The sequence below is a fragment of the Vombatus ursinus genome, unplaced genomic scaffold (assembly GCF_900497805.2).
Source record: "Vombatus ursinus unplaced genomic scaffold, bare-nosed wombat genome assembly UNPS02014932.1, whole genome shotgun sequence".
Lineage (NCBI taxonomy): Eukaryota > Metazoa > Chordata > Mammalia > Diprotodontia > Vombatidae > Vombatus > Vombatus ursinus.
Genome location: NW_020954710.1, coordinates 6,500,294 through 6,518,358, shown reverse-complemented (window position 1 = coordinate 6,518,358; position 18,065 = coordinate 6,500,294). Strand labels below are relative to the sequence as shown.

The window sequence follows — 18,065 nt, the reverse complement described above, 5'->3', positions numbered from 1 at the left end:
CTTTGTCCAGAACCTAGACTCAAGCTTCCAGAGGCAAGTAGAGCAATCCCAGGCTTGTGTATGCACTGATTTGTGGAAATACTTATTTCTTTGTTGGGCCAAGCAGATGGTAGAAGCGACTTTGTACGGTAGAAACACTCTTCTGCCTCTCCCTCTTCAAAGCTGGGTTGTCTGTCTTTGTTCAGGCACCATTCCTAGGACCCTCCAGCTAGTTTTATGATGTAGTTGGATATGGTCAAATACTTCCTGTGTGAGTGCTGCTCTCAGCATGTTCTGTTATAGGGGTTGTAGGTGGGGAATTGTTCATTCTTCAAGGCAGCTGATCTGTTCATTCGTATTCCAATTTTTAGCAAGAATTGTTCAAGATTCTACATAGTATTTTGCTGAATGGTGAAACTCGTGAGGCAGCTCTCGGTTACATGGCAGCTATTGTCAATGCCAACATGAAGAAAGCGCAGATGCAGGTAAGGACATCTGGGGAGGCACACACTGCCCCCTCGAACCTTGGTGAGAAGTCGACAGCATGTCCTTCTCGTTTGACTCACAATACAACACAGAGGTAAGAGTTGAATGCATGACCAGAGACCTTGTCCAAAGTCCAGCCTAGTGTGGGAGGATGGTTTTTCAAAGGTAGCTGGGCAGTAGTGATAAGACCCTTGAAGTGGAGGCATTTGTTGGATTATTCTGTTTGTAAACTAGGAATAAGACTGTGTGAGACTTGCCTGGAGCCCTCTGTAAAGAGCAGCTGACATTATACACTCTCTTCTCCAGCCCTAGTGGTGCTGCTTGCCTGGAAGCACCATGGCTTTGATTTTGCTGTTCTGAGCCAGTGTATCTCTTCTTATTTCACAGACAGATGATCGGTTGGTGTCTACGGATGGATTTATGCTGAATTTCCTTTGGGTGCTGCAGCAGCTAAGCACAAAGATCAAGCTAGAGACGATAGATCCCACCTACATTTTCCATCCACGGTGTCGTATTGTTCTTCCAAGCGATGAGACACGAGTGAAAGCAACGATGGAGGAGGTTACTGGTTGGATGACTGAACTTTGTAAGTGATGTCCATCATGTTGGTTTCTTGCCCCTGAGGTTGTTAGAACTGTTATCTTGTTCTAATATTACTGATCACCTGACATTTTAATGTTTATCTAGTTTCATTTTCTTAAATAAACTTCACTATTTTCACATTTTCTTAAAATGTTATTTAATTTTCCATTATCAGTAATACTTTTTGCTGAGTTGGTATGTTGTTAATAGTTATCTTTTTGGAACCCATCTTTGGGGAGCTGGGGGGTGGGACGGGTCTTTCAATGAAGGGCTGACTATATGATGGACTGTTTCCATTGTGCCATAATTCCTTTTCAAAACTTTTCCATGATAGTCGTAAAATTGTAAGGGTAATGGCATGAAGTATTTAAATACATTTTAGTTTTTTAAATTGACTCTCCCCTTTTATGTTTCCATAGATGGAGATCAGTCTCCATTTTCTGAGCCGAAATTCCCTACAGAATGCTTCTTCCTTACGCTGCATGCCCACCACCTCTCTATTTTGCCAAGCTGTCGTCGTTATATACGCAGACTCCGGGCCATCAGGGAGCTTAACAGGTTAGAGCTCTGCCCGCCTGTCTATTTATTGCCTTCAGCTTTACTCATTATCTAGATCATGTGCTCCCATACACAATCCATGTCCTTGATAACCTTGGGTGTAGGAGGTGTCTGTGTTGCAGCACACTTGTTGGCCACAGGCATTCAGACTCCCGTAGGAATGAGTGACTAAATCAGTGCGTTGTTCTGCTCTGACGGGCAAGATGTTTGTAGGATCGTTATTTCATCCACTGAATATTCTAGAGTCTCTGAAAAGAAGATCCAGTGCGATCTCTGAACTGCAACGTTTGGAAGACATCCTGGATCGACTGTGTTAATGAACTTTGTTTCTTAATGATCTGCTTTAGAGTGCCTTCTAATATTTGTTGTTCGTTTTCCAAACGATGACTTAAAGGCTCCTATCTCAAGACCTGAAGCATCTTTTTATTTTATTTTATTTTATTTTTATTTTTTGATGAGGCAGTGGGGTTAAGTGACTTGTCCAGGGTCACACAGCTAGTGAGTGTTTTATGTCTGAGGCTGGATTTGCACTCAGGTACTCCTGACTCCAAGGCCAGAGTGCTATCACTGTGCCACCTAGCTGGCTCTTGAAGCATCTTTTTGATTTGGGGAAGTTTTTGTGTGGATTGTTAAGAAATATCCCCCATAAAAATTATAACAATTTCCTTTTTCTTCATATACCCGATATACTAGAAATGTGATTTGAAGTTAGTATGTTGCATGGGGAAATTGTTATTTAAGGTAGTCTGCCATTTTAGACATCATATCTGAATTCTTATTCATTTTATGATACATAACTGCAAAAAATAAAAGCTCTGATTGTGCTTATTGTATGTTGTTTATTTAAAAAAAAAAAAAAGCTTTTCATGAACTATGAAGCAAACTGCAGCCTCAGAATGTTACCTCTCCCAAAGTGTTTCCCATCCGTATGATGAGATTTCATATAAGCTTTCTTGATATAACAAGTCAAAAGACATTTTTAAAAACTATATGCTATTTTAAAACAAAGATCCTCCTCTCCCTCCCCCCAATCTCACCTCCATTGAGAAGACAAGAAAAATAAAGTCCCTGTTAGAAACATGAATGAATAGTTTAGCAAAACAAATTCCCACACTGGCCATATCCAAAAAAGTATGTCTCAGTCTGCAGTCTGAGTTCATCACTCCTCACTCAGGAGGTGGGTCGTATGTTTTATTACGGCTCCTTTGTAATCATGGTTAGTCTTCATCTTGTTCTGAGTCCCCAAGTTTTTCAAAGTTGTTTTTGCAATATTGTTGTTATTTTGTAAATTGTTCTGAATCTACTCATGTCACTGCATCAGTTCATACAAGTCTTCCTAGGTTTATCTGAAATCATCCCCTTCATCATTTCTTGTAGCATAATAGTATTCTTTAACATTCACATTAACACAGCTTCTTTAGCCATTCCCCAAATTGATTGGCACCCTGTCAGTTTTCAATTCTTTCCTGCCCCAGAAAGAGCTGCTGTAATATTTTCGTGCGTGTGGGTCCCTTTCCTCTATCTTTGCTTTGGTTTTTTTTTTTTTTGGTGAGTCAAGTGGGGTTAAGTGCTTGCCCAGAGTCACGCATCTAGTGAGTGTTATGTGTCTAAGGCCGAATTTGAACTCGTGTCCTCCAGACTCCAGGCTCAGTGCTCTATCCATTGTGCCACCTAGTTGCCCCCCTTTCCTCTATCTTTAATCTTTTTGGGAGTATAGACCTCATAGTGGTATTGCTGGGTCAAAGAGTATATACAGTTTAATAGCTTTTTTGGGTATAGATCCAAATTGAGCATTTATTAAATGCTTACTGTGTGCCAGTGATTGTGCAAAGTGCTAGGGATACAAAGACAGGCAGAAAACAGTGCTTGTCCTCAAGTTGTATCTGTTATAACAGTAGATGCAGGGAAGATGGCAGTCTGAGATGGGAAGGCACTGGTGGTTGGAGGAACCTGGACAAGGCGCGTGCCTTTTCCTAGGCTGAATCTTGAAGGAAGTCACAGGTTGTAAGAGGTGGCAGTGAGGAGGGAAAGCCATTCCATCCCTCATTAAGGACTGTGTGCAAGACACTGAGACACTATGCTAAATGCCACAGATGCCAGAATGGCCACAGGCAACCCCTGTTCTTGAGCCCATGGTCTGGTGTGGGAGACAACATGAAAACAACCATGTACGAAGGGAACGTAGGGGAGAAACTGGAAATAATCTCAGAGGGAAGACCGTCAGGGGGATCAGGAAAGACTTTTCATAGTAGGTGGGATTTTAGCTGAACTTCTCTTGTATCTCTTCCTCCCTTCCTGGCTGATCTCTTAGAGAAGGCTATCCATAGCCACCTCCATTTCCTTTCCTCTCATTCATTCTTATCTTAATTATTCGCAGTCTGCCTTCCAAATTCATTATTCAGCTGAAATTAGCATCTCCAAAGTTACCCGTGAATTTTTTCTTAAACTTTTTTTATCAACAAAAATCAACCTTCCCAATAATCTCTTAATTGCCAACTCTAATGGCTTTTTCTCAGTCCTCATCTTTCCTGGCCTCCCTATAGCCTTTGACCTCCCTATAGCCTTTGACACTGTCAGTCACTCTCATCTCCTTGAAACCTTCTTCTCTAGGTTTCCATGACACTCCAGCCTCTCCTGGTTCTCCTCCTTCCTCTTTTGATGGATTTCCACCTATCGTTCCCTCGTGCCCATTAGCTGTGGGTGTCCCTCAAAGATCCGTCCTGGGCCCTCTTCTCTCTATATACTATTTCTTTTGGTGATTTGATCAGCCCCCGTAGTTTCAACTATCATCTCTATACAGATGATTCTCAGATTTATTTGGCACCTCTTCCCTTACCTCAAAAGCAGTAGACTGGTACACAATGGAATGGCATTATCCCATTTCCCAAGGAAAGTAGGCAGTCAGGCAAGAAGGCTGCTGTGATAGAGCATTCCAGACATAGAGGACAGCCCATACCCATGCAGAGGGGCAAGACAGCAGACGTCATGTTAGAGGACCGAGTTAACTAGTGTGGCTGGACCCTAGATACCATGGAGGGGAAGAAGACTGGAAAGGTAGGAAAGGACCAGGTTGTGAAAAGCTGATCTTTAATAGGGAGCTATGGAAACTTCTGGAGCAGGAGGTGACGTTGTCAGGTCTATACTTTAGAAAAATCACCTTGGCAGCCAAGTGGAGACAAACTTAAGGCAGAGAGGCCACTTGGAAGGCTATTGCAGTAGTTCTGGCAAGAGTTGACAAGGGTCTGACCCAAGATTGTGGTTGTGTGAGGAGAGAGAAGGAGATGTTCTGTAAATAGAGATGACAGAGTTTGGCAGTGCATTGGATGTGTGTCACGAGTGAAGGATTTAGGATGACACTGAGTTTGTGAACCTGGGTGAGAGAGAGAGTGACAGGAGCCTTGAGTGTAATAGGGAAGGCAGTTTAGGGTAAAAGAAAAATGAAGTTTGTTTCAGACATGTTCAGTCTGAGGTGTCTATCAGACATCCAGCTAGAGAAGTTTAAAAGTCCGGCGGTGACCCAGGACTGTAACACAGGAGAGACTAACATCTGTAGACCTAGGAATCCTCTACGTAGAGATGTTCATGGAACCTGTGGGTGCTGACGAGATTACCCCGTGAGAGGAAGAGAGGGCTCTAGACAGAGTCTTGTGGGACACCCACAGTTATGGGGCCTGACAAGACTGAGAAGGAATGGGAGGAGGTCCAGGAGAGATCAGTGACATGAAAACCCAGGAGGGGATGGTGATCCCTGGTGTCGGAGGCTGTACTCAAGAAGGGGGAGAATTGAGAAGTCATTCGATTTGGCGATTAAGAGATCATTGGTAAGACAGATTTTTGTTGATTCAAAAAGGAAAAAAAAATTTCTTTAAGACATCATGGGTATCTTTGGTAGCTAATTTCAGTTGTCTGATGAGTTTGGAAGGTAGACTACAGAGGTGGTTGAGGAAAGGAAATAGTATTTTTTCAAGTAGTAGAGTACAGCTTTTTCTCAAGGAGTTTAGCCACAAAAGGGAGAGGAGGGATAAAGTATGACAGACAGCGGAGATGGTGGGATCAAATGGAGTGAACATGCTTAGGAGAAGATCTGCTATCGAGAGAGATGTTGACAATCAAAAAGCAAGAGGGGATCAGGGTGGGTACAGTCTGCTGGAGAAATTGAAAGGCAATGGGATCCAGGGTTCATGTAGCAGGGTGGCTGCTGCTTCATCTGAGAATGCAGTGAATGGGGAGGTTGGGGGAAGATTTCTGGATGACGTGATATGGGAAGGAAACGGGGAGGCAGTTCTTAGTAAATGGCCGCAATTTTTTGGTGGGGGAGGGGGGCTAGACAGAAGGTAGGCACCTCTTTTGAGAGGGTCTGATGAAAGGCTTGAAGAGAAGCAAAATGGAGAGGTCATGGGGGCTGGGACCTGGGCTGCTTGCTCTTCTGCCTCCATCCTTTCTCAGTGCTCTCATGAGCTCCCATAGGTTCAGCTCTGTGTCGATGGAGCCAGCTCTGCATCAGAGCCTGGTGACTGGATTTGTGCCCCTGCTGTCCTGTCTGTTTCTCAAATTTAACATGTCCAGAGTGAAATGCCTCTTGCCTGTTTCCCTTGAGGGTGTGACCATCATTCCAGTTATCCAGATTTGCCGTCTTGAAATCATGCCCCAGTTCCCTCTCCTTCCTTCCACCTCCATTTCAGTCAGTTGCTAAATCTTATCAGTTTTACTTTTTTTAATCTCTTCCATTTTTGTTCCCCTTCTTTCCATTTATATTTCTTCTATATGAGTTCAACTTTTTGTCCCCTTGAGTTGTCTGAACTGTTGCAGTAACCTCTTAATTGATCTCTCTCCTCTCCAGTTCACCCTCCACCTCACTTCCAAAATAATCATCCTAAAGCACAGGTCTAACCTCATCATTCCCTGGCTCAAGAATTTTCAATGGCTCCATTTTTCTTCTAGGATTAAATACACTTTCCTCACTTTGACATTTAAGACCCTTTAAAATCTAGCTCCAAGGGGCAGCTAGGTGGCACAGTGGATAGAGCACCAGCCCTGGAGTCAGGAGAACCTGAGTTCAAATGTGTCCTCAGACACTTAACACTTAATAGCTGTGTGACTGTAGGCAAGTCACTTAACCCCAATTGCCTCACTGAAAAAAAATAAAATCTAGCTCCAGACTGACTTTGCAAACTTCCTTTCCTTCCCATATCCCCTAAATTGAACATTCTCTCTCACCTCTCTGTGACTTTGCACAGGTCATCCTTCTAAACCTGGCACATACTCCTTTTTCTCACTTCCATGCTGTCTTCAGGACTCAGCCCAGGGGTCACTTTCTTGTAGAAACTTTTCCTGACCCCTGTGCTTAGTTCTTAGTGATCTTCCTTATGTAAAATGGGTTATATTTCCCCGGTAGAGTAAGCTCCTTGAATGCAGGAAGTGGCCTCCACAGGGCCTTGCAGGTAATAGGTGCCTACAAAATGCTAATAATCAGAGTTCTTAATGAGGCACAAATTATTGGGGGGGGCTTTTCTGTCAGTTAGAGCAGAGGTGTCAAACTCACGCCAGATTCATCTATCACTGGGAAGTGTTTAACAAAAATACATAAAAATACAGTACAGCACAAGTTAATTTGTGGTGTCTAAGTCAATGTGTGGCCGGCAGAGATTTGTTTTTCTTTACGTTTGATACCACTGAGGTAGAGTGTTCAGCTCAGAGTCCAGATGGAAGAGGGATTCCCTCTAGATGGTGACATCTCCCACATGTCCCTGTCTGTAGCTAACTTTGTGTTGATTTTTTCCAACCCTCTTAATATTTCAGAATCTGAGTGCGATCTATAGTTACTCAAGAGTTTGTCTTAACCCACATGAGAGAAACCGTACGAGTGAAAAATAACTCAGTCAATGCAATGACCAATCTTGACTCTAGAGAATGAGTGGAGAAGTAGGCTCCTTCCTTCCTGTTGTTTGAGAATGGTGCCCGGCAGGTATCTGATGAGGCCTTTGTTGTCAGACATGGCCAGTGAATCAGTTTGTTAAACCATTCCTTTGTTTGAAAGGAAGGGTTCTCTTTTGGAGAGGTTGGTGTTATTAGGAACTGACAGTGTTAATTGTTTTAAGTATCTGTAATACATTTTAAAAAAGAAAAGCAGCACAAAAGATAAGGAAATTTATGACTAGAAAAGAAGGTGGGTTGGGAGCTAGAGGTAGCTGATGGAGACCTTGCACATTGTGTTGGTACCACATAATGTTAGAGAATCCAGAGGGATGCCCTGGGATGGGGAGTGGCCTCCCACGCCTGCGGCAGGGCTGCACGAGGGTTCCAATCTACCCCTGCTGGTACTGTGCACATCAGAGAGGTCACAAAGGCAATGACGTTTTCACATTTTTTTCATGATCCCTCGAGGATATGTTTAAATTTTTTTATGGAGATTCCTTTTTTGAAGAAAGGGAATTCTTCCCCTTAGCCTCTTGTACCCGGATAAAATGTCCAGCTCAGCTCAGAGCTTTTATATAATAACAGAGATAATAAAGAAGGAAACCGTTCAGTTGAAAACACAGTCTTTTGATTTTGGCAAGTAAATAAGCAGCAGACCTTTAATGTTTAATGAAAGAAATCTTTTCATCCCAGGAAGATAAATAAGGAAACTGAATGTTTGTGGTCCAGAATATCCCCCACCTACCCACCCACACACATACATCCCATATCACCATAATAAAAGGATAAACTGCTACTTTCTGCACAGACTGATCATGTCTTAATTCAGATTGAATACATGAAATGAATACATTTCCCTCTGTTTGAATTTACTGCTTTTTCTTCGATTACAGAACTGTAGAAGATCTTAAAAACAACGAAAGTCAGTGGAAAGATTCCCCACTGGCAACTAGACATCGGGAAATGTTGAAACGATGCAAAACTCAACTCAAGGTTTGCACTATTTAATTGGTATAATTTTACCCAGTAACATCATGTTTTCCTTCAGACCGGAATGTGTTCGTGTTAAATGATAATCATTCTGTAGAGTGGATCAGAGTTTTCTTCCATAGGTATGGAGACATTCTTCTAGAGTGTGAACACACTCTCGCCTCATGCACACAGGGTCCCTGGGGAGAGTGGGCACATCCTTAGCCTGTGTGTGCTCCCTGCTCCTGAATACTGGAAGTCATTTCCTCTCTTTGAGGAGTCCTCATGAAGTTCCCTTTGGGTACAGCTTTCTGCTGGGCTCTGAGGGATGGTGTCTACTTTGTCTTTGGCATGTATTTCAGCTCACAGTGTAGATGTTGCCATCAGCCCCCGTACTCTGGGAACGTTACTACTGAAATTGATGGGAACTCCAGATTGTCTGACCTTTCCAAATTCAGAAGGTCATGCTTTGTTCAAGAAGAGGTAGGGTGGAGCGGAGAGAAAATTCTCTCCTCCCCCAGAAGACAAATTCTTCCTCAGGAGTCCCTTGTGGCCATTTTTATACATAACTCCCATGGAGCCTGATTCATTCCTTCAACCAGTCATAAGATAGTTCCTGTTGGCTTTCTCTGCTTTCATCTAAAGACCACAAGCCTCCTATGATCCTTTCAGATTGATTGAGGACCTATTCATACTTTGTTTACTTTTGATTGATTCAGTGGAGATTTCTGTGATCAGTCAGGAAGGGGGCTCAACCCTGACATGTACATGTATATTATCTCATCAGGCAGCTGAGCCAGCCTAATGAAAACTAGTTCCCTCCTCCATTCTAGCCAGCGAAGCTTTGGTTGTTAGACACATGGATTCAGGCTTTTGCTACCAAAAGGAGCCTAGCCTCAGCAGCTAAGACATAGATTCTTGTACTTAATGAGACCTAGCCCCCCCCCCCCCCCCCCGACTCACCTAACCTTAAGAAGCCCTGGGAAGGCTGTTTCAGGCCCTGGGTTCCATCTTCCCTGTCTCCCTCTTATCATCTCTCAAGGTCCCTAAGACATGAAAGAATTAGTAACCTTTGTGCTGGGACCCCAGCACAGATCAAGATGCCTATTTCCCATGAGTAGAATATAAATTTTATTTTAGTCTGGAAGGTGATCAGGGTACACGGTTCTGTGGACAGGTCTCTTCTCTGGGGATCTGTTTTCTTGTCAATAAATAGGCCCTGTGTTGTTGGGCTTCCCAGTCTGCGGATGCATGGCTTTTTGCATCTAGGCTCTGAGGGACAAAAACAAATGTTGATTAATGTAGAAGGGAAAAATCATCGTTAAATTAATGAATTGTTCTATTTATATATACTTGAGCTGCAAATGCTAAAGATTAGGTCTTTTGTTTTAGGCCCCTTTGTCTGCTTTTTATTGTGATGGACATTTTTCCTTTTCCTTTTATTACATTTTATTTTGCCATTTCTCATATTTGTATGATTGTTTATTGTTAATATTAATCTTACTTGGCTAAAACTAGACTCCTGAAATGATTAAATTAAGGGAAGACTTTTTAACATTCTTCAGCTATAGGAAGCCAGATGAGTCATTTTTTAGACAAAATTACCTCAAAGAGAAAGAAAATTCTTTTACGTATTGCAATCTTGTATGCTCTAACCAAATTAAAAAGAATCATAATGTCATATATCCCCTAAGTAAACAAACCTGGATAAACAGACACTATTGGTAAACTAAGTCAGGTTATAGATTAAACTCTATTAAGAGGGTTCACAATGCACTGATTGAGAAGGGAAATTTACATCCCCATAGAGTCAGGTGAATTCTTCTACAAATAGATAAATCACAAGTATTTTACATATATTTCCTTTACTATAATTCCTCAAAGTATTCCCCTGTTCTTTTAAGATACAGCTCAAGCACCATCTTCTGCATGAAACACTTCCTGGTTCCCCCAGCCTCTAGTGCCTGTCCTCTAATACCTAGTATTCAGCTGCTGCTGCTTATTTGTGTTTATTCATATTCTATTCGTTCTGCATACGTTTTTCTCCTCATTTCTGAATAAATACTTGTTTGATTATAACTAAAACGTGAGTGGTTAACTGGACAGACCTTTTTGACCTTTGTTTGAAGATTAGAAACTTCTTATACTTCTCTGGCCAGCAACATGAGGTGATTGTGTTTTTAGCCAGAATACACACACTGGATGGAAGCAACTCCATTAGCCAAATCCTCAGACTTCCTTCTTATAAAGAGATGATAAGTCTTTACATGGTCTTCATCCCCAAATACACCCTAGCAATATAGAGATAATATAGTAAATATTAGAGCAAGATTTAGAGAAAGGGGTGAAATGGAGGGGTCACAGTTTTTCATTTTGTTAGGTTTTGAGCTGTTTTCATTCTTGTGCCTTTTATTCTCCTAAGGGGACTCTGTGAATTCACAGGGGCAGAACCCTGAAAACAAGGCCCCAAAAGACTGACAGTGACCAGGGACACAACTCATTAGGGGGAGCTGAAAGTAGCCCTGTCTCTCAGTGGCCAATCTCTTTCTCTGTAGTCTAAGCCAGAGGTGTCAAACTCAAATAGAAATGGGCAAGGCTTCTTACTGATTTAGAAAACCATAAATTACCATTATCTGTGTTGTATTTTTATTTATTTTGTTAAACATCTCACAGGCACATTTTACTGTGGTTCAGGCCATGCCTAGTTTAGTTTGATGTCCTTGGTCTGAGCCATCCTGTTTACGTGTATGCGAGCACTGTCCTCAATGGAGCCATTTCCTCCCTTTTTCTGCAGAAATTGGTGCGATGCAAAGCCTGTGCTGATGCAGGCTTGCTGGATGAAAACTTCCTGCGGAGATGTCTGAATTTCTATGGCATCGTTATCCAGCTGCTGCTGCGGATCCTTGACCCTGCCTATCCTCAGTAAGTCCACCCTGCCTCTGGGCAGATTTCTTTTTCTCTCTTGTCCTTAGCAGTCTGACTGCCCTAACTTGTTAGTGCTTAGAGATCCTGGACGTCTGTGGTGTTAGGCCTTTAAATAGCTTGTCTAGGTCAAGTACAGCACAGGAAGTGCATTTAAGTACAGTTTCTTTAAAAAAAAAAAAACCCACTTTGTTTTGGTGTCTTTATATCCCCTGGAAGGAGGTCAAGACAAATCATAAGTTGACAATCAGAGGATCCCAAGATGTTGTGTCCTTGCCTGTGTTCTGGACTCCAGGACATCTCAGAGCATAAGACATGGCAGTCACCAGACCTGCCTCTGGCCTCCTCTGGTAGTTGTGAACCACTCTTAACACTGTTGAGGCAACAACTCTTGGTGCTGAGAAGGCAGGGGCAGGTTAGGGGCTGCCATTTCCATTTCTGGGCCTGAGCTATACATGTGTGTGTTTTTGTTTGAAGTTGTGTTTTTTCTCCTTCACAGTATCACACTGCCTTTAAATCCAGATGTCCCTAAGGTGTTTGCAGCATTGCCTGAGTTTTACGTGGAAGACGTTGCTGAATTTTTATTTTTTATTGTACAGTAAGTAAAATCCATTTCTGACCTTAGTGCTGCTCAGGTGGCTGTAGTCCTTGCCCCTGTGCCAAGTGTCCTCCTCAGAGCAGCTTGCTGAGGTCTGGCTTCTCACCAGCGTGGCCCCAGCCACTTGACAGAAGAAGTCTTTGTGCTGGATCCCACAGCAGCTAAGGAACAGAAAAGGGCCCTACCTCACTGAGATTTCCACAGTCTCCTGGGCTCCGATTGTCACCCATTTTACACCTACAAGCTGTACAGCGTTCAATGAACAGCACTACAGGCTTCAGTTTTGACTCCCATCTTATGCTTAACACTTTCTGCTGCTGTCTTGACAGACCATCTTGGAAACCAGTGCAGCCCTGGTGTTAGAGCCAGCTCTAGCAAGAGCTCTGAGGGCAGTAACAGAGACCTTAGTATATTCAGGAGACATGGATGGATTTGGTGAGAGTGAATGTATCTAGTTAGGGGTGGGGGCAGAGGGAGAGCTGGGAGATGGAAATGGACAGAGGGTAATATGGGAAATAAATATCCTCGGAGCAGAGGCCCAGGAACTAGAAATACTTTCATTGTTGGTTCTTTGGTTTTGTGCAATATACCAACTTCTCCATAACAAATCTCCCCACATGTAAAAGGAGAGATAATTTTGAAAGAGATTGTCTTTTGTTTTCAATCATCGTTTTGAGGGTGAGGAGCACCTAAGTCATTCTCTTTACCTGATTTAATCGTAAGTTGACTTCAGTGCCAGAATTTAGGAGTAAAGAAGTTATGCTTTGGCTGATAGACGCGTTAGGTCTTCAGCTGCTCAGTAGTACTACTTACTTGCTTGTATCTTATGCCCCAGCTAGTCACCAATGGTGAGGCTCCATTGGCCATTTCTCTTTTCTCTCTCTGCTAAGATACTCACCTCAGGTGCTGTATGAGCCCTGTACTCAGGATATCGCCATGTTCCTTGTTGTGATGCTCTGCAACCAGAACTATATCCGGAATCCATACCTGGTGGCCAAATTGGTGGAGGTCATGTTCATGACCAACCCTGCTGTCCAGCCGCGGACCCAGAAGTTCTTTGAAATGATCGAGAACCACCCTCTTTCCACCAAGCTGCTGGTCCCCTCACTGATGAAGTTTTATACAGGTGAGGCAGTCTGTAGTTCTCTAATGGGGTTAGTTCATCTCTAGTGTCTTTGCAGTTTTGTGTCTAATGATTGCTACCTCTTGTGTAATGCCTTCTACATGCCAGCCACTGTGCTAGGCACTTCTTACAAATATTATCTCATTTGATCCTTACAGTAACTCTAGGATATAGGTGCAGTTATTATCCCTATTTTGACAGGTGAGGAAACTGAGGCAAACAGGATTAAATGACTTGCCCAGGGTCATATAACTGGTACTTGTCTGAGACTGGATTTGAACTTTGGTCGTCCTGCCTCAGCCCAGTATTCTATCCACTGTGGCGCCACCTCACTGCCCTTCATTTAGGAAGATTTTTACGGCTATTTGGAGGGTATTTGCACCATATTTCTTTTCCAGTCATGGCATTGTTTGTATCCTGAGTAATGTACTGGACTCCCCAATCCTCTTATAATCCCGCCATGTACATTTACTGGTCATCTCCCTACAGTTGGAATCCAGTTTGTGGTTACAGCAGGTTTTCTCCTCATAAAACTAACTGATTAATTTAGACCTTCATTCTGCAACTCTGTCCATATTTGTACCATATTCCAAGATCATCGAGCCAGCTAAGCCCAAAGACAAATAAGAGAGATAAACTAGAGTACATGGGTGGTGAGGGCATGGGGAGTGTTCAACTGAGTGGCCTACTTGTGGAGATTGGGGACTTGAAATCTATTGACTTTTGGCAGTAGGAAAGGGAAGGATGTGGTCATGGGATTGATATAACAGTGTAGGTGATTTTTTCTAGTTCAAGAAAAGGCTGAGCGGGAGAGCAAACAGCAATCAGTAATTAAGTCCAACTTTGTTAGGAGAAAGTGGTCTTCCAAAGAAACAAGGAATAAAGAACCAGATTCCATAGTTCATATAGTTGAATGTTAGTGGAAGACTGGATATTTCCCATTCCTACCTCAGACTTAAATTGACCGTTTGTGTCACCAAAAGACTTATTAAGAGCACTTTTTGGAAAGGTTAAGAGGCAGGGAGGTATCTTTAAGGAAGATTGTCTTCATATTATAAGATTATTAGGGCAACACAATTAAGGAGGAGAGTTAAACTAAAAATTTTTGAGAACTCCAAAGAACTTTTGTTTCTGTAGGATCTATCAATATTTACCATATTATAAATTAAAGCCAACAAATTTCTAAAATATTTAATTATATTTTTATGAAAAGCAACTATTTTCCAAACTAAAAAAGAAATTATGAGAACAGTGGCATTGTTTTATATTTTTGCCAGTCTCTTTAACGTCTGGCTTACTAAAAGAAAGGTAGTTTCTCATTTCTGCTTCTACATTTAATCTGTTGTTTGGTTGAAATATAAAAATAAAATCTGGCCTCACACAGATAAGTAGTTGGAAAAGGGAATAGTATTTTATTTGATGATTTTTTTGTTTGTTTGTTTGTTTGTTTGTTTGAGGCAATTGGGGTTATGTGACTTACCCAGAGTCACACAGCTAATGAGTGTTATATGTCTGAGGCCAGATTTGAACTCAGGTCCTCCTGACTTCAGGGCCGGTGCTCTATCCACTGTACCACCTAGCTGCCCTGGGAATAGTATTTTAAAAGCCCTTTGAGATAGTTGAAGATATTCTTCTTTTATGCCACACCAAAGCTTGACTGGTGCTAGTTTCTTAAAGGTTAGCTCCTGTGTGAAATTTGAAGCTATGTCATTGAAGATTTCATACTCTATTACATTAAAATCCATTGGTCTCTCTTGCACTTGAATAGATCTTTTATCCATACATAGTTTTGTAACATCATGCATTCGTGTTTATGAAGCACCTGCCATGTACCAGGCAGTGGAGATTCAAAGACAAACCCAAACAGTTCTTTAGTCCTTGCCCTCAGAAGCTTAAATCCTCTAGGGAGAAACAGTATATACAAATAAATATAAGTATTTGCCCAGAGCTCAGGGTGGAGGCAGGGAAGACAGAGAGAAAAAGGTCAGGAACAGTTCCAAATAGAACTCATCACTTAAGCCAAGTGATTACAGGAGTCTGGTAGAGATGATGAAGGAGTGCGAAACTGGCATGAGGGTCAGCCTGGGCAAAGGCCCAGAGATAGGAGATGGAGTATTCTCTCTGGGAAACAGGATAAAGGTCAGTCTGAATGGATTGTCAATTACACATAATACGTAATACAGTTGGAAAGGTAGGAGCCAGGTTGTGAAGAATTTTAAATGGTGTTTATTTTATCCTAGAGGTAATAAGGAGCCACTGCATTTGATTGAGTAAAGGAATGACAGGGTCAGCTGTAAGGACTGTCACTCTGGGACCTGGGGGAAGATGGATTGGAGTGGAGACAGATGATAGACCAGTTGGGGGCCATTGCACTTAGCCAGACAAAAGTTGCTGAGGGCCTAAACTAGGTTGGTGGCTGTGTGTGTGGGAGAGAAAGGGACAGATGTGGGTGACGATTGGATAGGGAAGATACAGTTTGGCAACACATTGGAAACGTGGAATCATGAGTGAAAAGTTAAAGTTGTAAATGTATGTGACTAAAAAGTTGGCGGTGCACTCAGAAAAACCAAAGACCATTCAGAAGCATGGTGGGCATGGGGGAAGGATAGCAGGTCTGGTTGTGGATGTGTTATGTTGATGATGCCTCTAAAACATTCAAGGTGAACATGTCCAGAAGGCAGTAGGTGAGGCAGGGTTAGACTGCAAGAGTGAGAATCGGACTAGATCGCTAGAAGCCTTGTGCGTCTGTATTGAGACAGTAATGAAACCTTGAAAGCCAGTGAGGTCACCAAAGGAGAGAATCTAGACAATGAGAAGAAGAGGTCCCAGGACAGAGTCTTGGGATACAACTGAATTTCAGGGATGCAGTACGAATGCCAGCAAGAGAGACTGAGAAGGAAACAAACGAAGACAGGTTAAGATACTTGTCCAAGGTCATGCATAACAAGTTAGTATTTGAACCAAGGTCGCAGCATCTTTTGTCTCCAAGTCCAGCGTTCTTTCCGCTCCCTTATGCAAAGAGCTCATCATAGGTGGCAAAATGAAGCTGTTGCCTGCAATGGGTAGCATGAAACCTGACCCATTCTTAACTCAGGACATGGTTTAGGAAATGCTTGGCCAAATAAAATACTACTTCAAAAATATAAACTCATCGGCAGGCGTTACCTGTAATGGGGATAAGCTGGAAGCCTTCCCATTAAGATCAGGAGTGAAGTAAGGATGCCCATTATCACCACTGTTATTTATCATTTTGTACTAGACATGTTAACTTTAGCAATAAGAGAAGAAAAAGAAATTGAAGAAATTGGAATGGGCACCGAGGAAACAAAACTATCAGAGATACTCTGCAGATGGTGTGACGGTATACGTAGAGAATCAACTAAAAAGCTAATTGCAATAAATAGCGATGTTAGTGAAGTTGTATGGTATAAAATAAACCCACCTAAATCATCAGGGTTTCTATGTATTACTGACAAAGCCCAGCGGCAAGAGAGAGAAATTCTATTTAAAGTAACTGTAGACAATATAAAATACTTGGGAATCTACCTGCCAAAACCCAGGAACTCTATGAACACAATTTTAAAATACTTTTCACACAAAGTCAGATCAAAATAATTAGAAAAATATTAATTGCTCATGGTTGGGCTAAGCCAGTGTAATAAAAATTACAGTTCTACCTAAATTTACATATTCAGAGCCATACCAATCAAACTACCAAAAAATCATTTTTATAGAGCTAGAAAAAATCATAACACAATTCATCTGGAAGAACAAAAGGTCAAGAATGTCAGGGGAATTAATGAAAACAAATGTGAAGGAAGATAGCCTCACTGTACCAGATCTCAAACTGTATTGTAAAGCAGTAATCATCAAAACTCTCTGGTACTAACTAAGAAATAGAGTGGTGGATCAGTAGAATAGATTAGATATACAAAACTCAGTAGTAAATGACAATAGTAATCTAGTGTTTGATAAATCCAAAGACTCCAGCTTTGGGACAAGAGCTCACTGTTTACCAAAATTGCTAGGAAAACTGGAAGATAGTATTGCAGAAACTCTGTATAGACCAACGTCTTACACTGCATATAAATCAAGATAAGATCAAAATGGGTACATGATTTAAACGTAAAGGGTGATAACCATAAACGAATTAGGAGAGTAAACAATAGTTTAACTGTCAGATTATGGGGAAGGGAAGAATTTATGACCAAACGAGATAGAGAGCATTAGTAACTGGAAAATGGATAATTTTGATTTTATAATTTTATTTCATTTTATTTAATTTTGTGAGGCAATTAGGGTTTAATGACTTGCCCTGAGTCACACAGCTAGTGTTAAGTGTCTGAGGTCAGATATGAACTCAGGTCCTCCTGACTCCAGGGCCCATGCTCCATCTGCTGCACCACCTAGCTGCCCCAATTATATAAAATTTAAAAGTTTTTGGATAGACAAAACCAACACAACCAAGATTAGAAGAAAAGCAGAAAGCTGGGAAACAATTTTTATAGCAAGTGTCTCTGATAAAGGCCTCGTTCTCAAATACATAGAGAACTGAGTCAAATTTACAAAAATACGAGTCATTCCCCAATTGATAAATGTTCACAGGATATGAACAGGCAATTTTCAGATGAAAAAATCAAAACTAACAATAGTCATAGGAAAAAAACGCTCTAAATCACTACTGATTAGAGAAATACAAGTTAAAATAACTCTGAGATAGCCCCTCATACCTATCAGATTAGCTAATATGACAGAAAAGGAAAATAATAAATGTTGGAGGAGACGTGGGAAAATTAGGACATTGTTGCACTTTTGGTGGAGTTGTGAACTGATCCAAGCCTTCTGAAGTGCAGTTTGGAACTATGCCCAAAGGGCTATCAAATTGTGCATGCCCTTTGATAGAGCAATACCACTACTAGGTCTATATCCCAG

The 18,065-nt window shown here is 41.7% G+C and overlaps 1 protein-coding gene across 2 annotated transcripts in view; it reads left to right on the top strand.

Annotated features, from left to right (window-relative positions):
• The window catches only part of UBE4B (ubiquitination factor E4B), a 141,602-nt gene that overhangs the window by 100,860 nt on the left and 22,677 nt on the right, over positions 1-18,065 (top strand). For both annotated transcript variants that reach the window (XM_027843844.1, XM_027843842.1), the window contains 7 exons: positions 351-464; positions 853-1,051; positions 1,467-1,605; positions 8,415-8,514; positions 11,285-11,412; positions 11,912-12,010; positions 12,901-13,136. In XM_027843844.1, the coding sequence (XP_027699645.1) occupies positions 351-464; positions 853-1,051; positions 1,467-1,605; positions 8,415-8,514; positions 11,285-11,412; positions 11,912-12,010; positions 12,901-13,136 (1,015 nt within the window). The remainder of the gene's footprint in view (positions 1-350; positions 465-852; positions 1,052-1,466; positions 1,606-8,414; positions 8,515-11,284; positions 11,413-11,911; positions 12,011-12,900; positions 13,137-18,065) is intronic.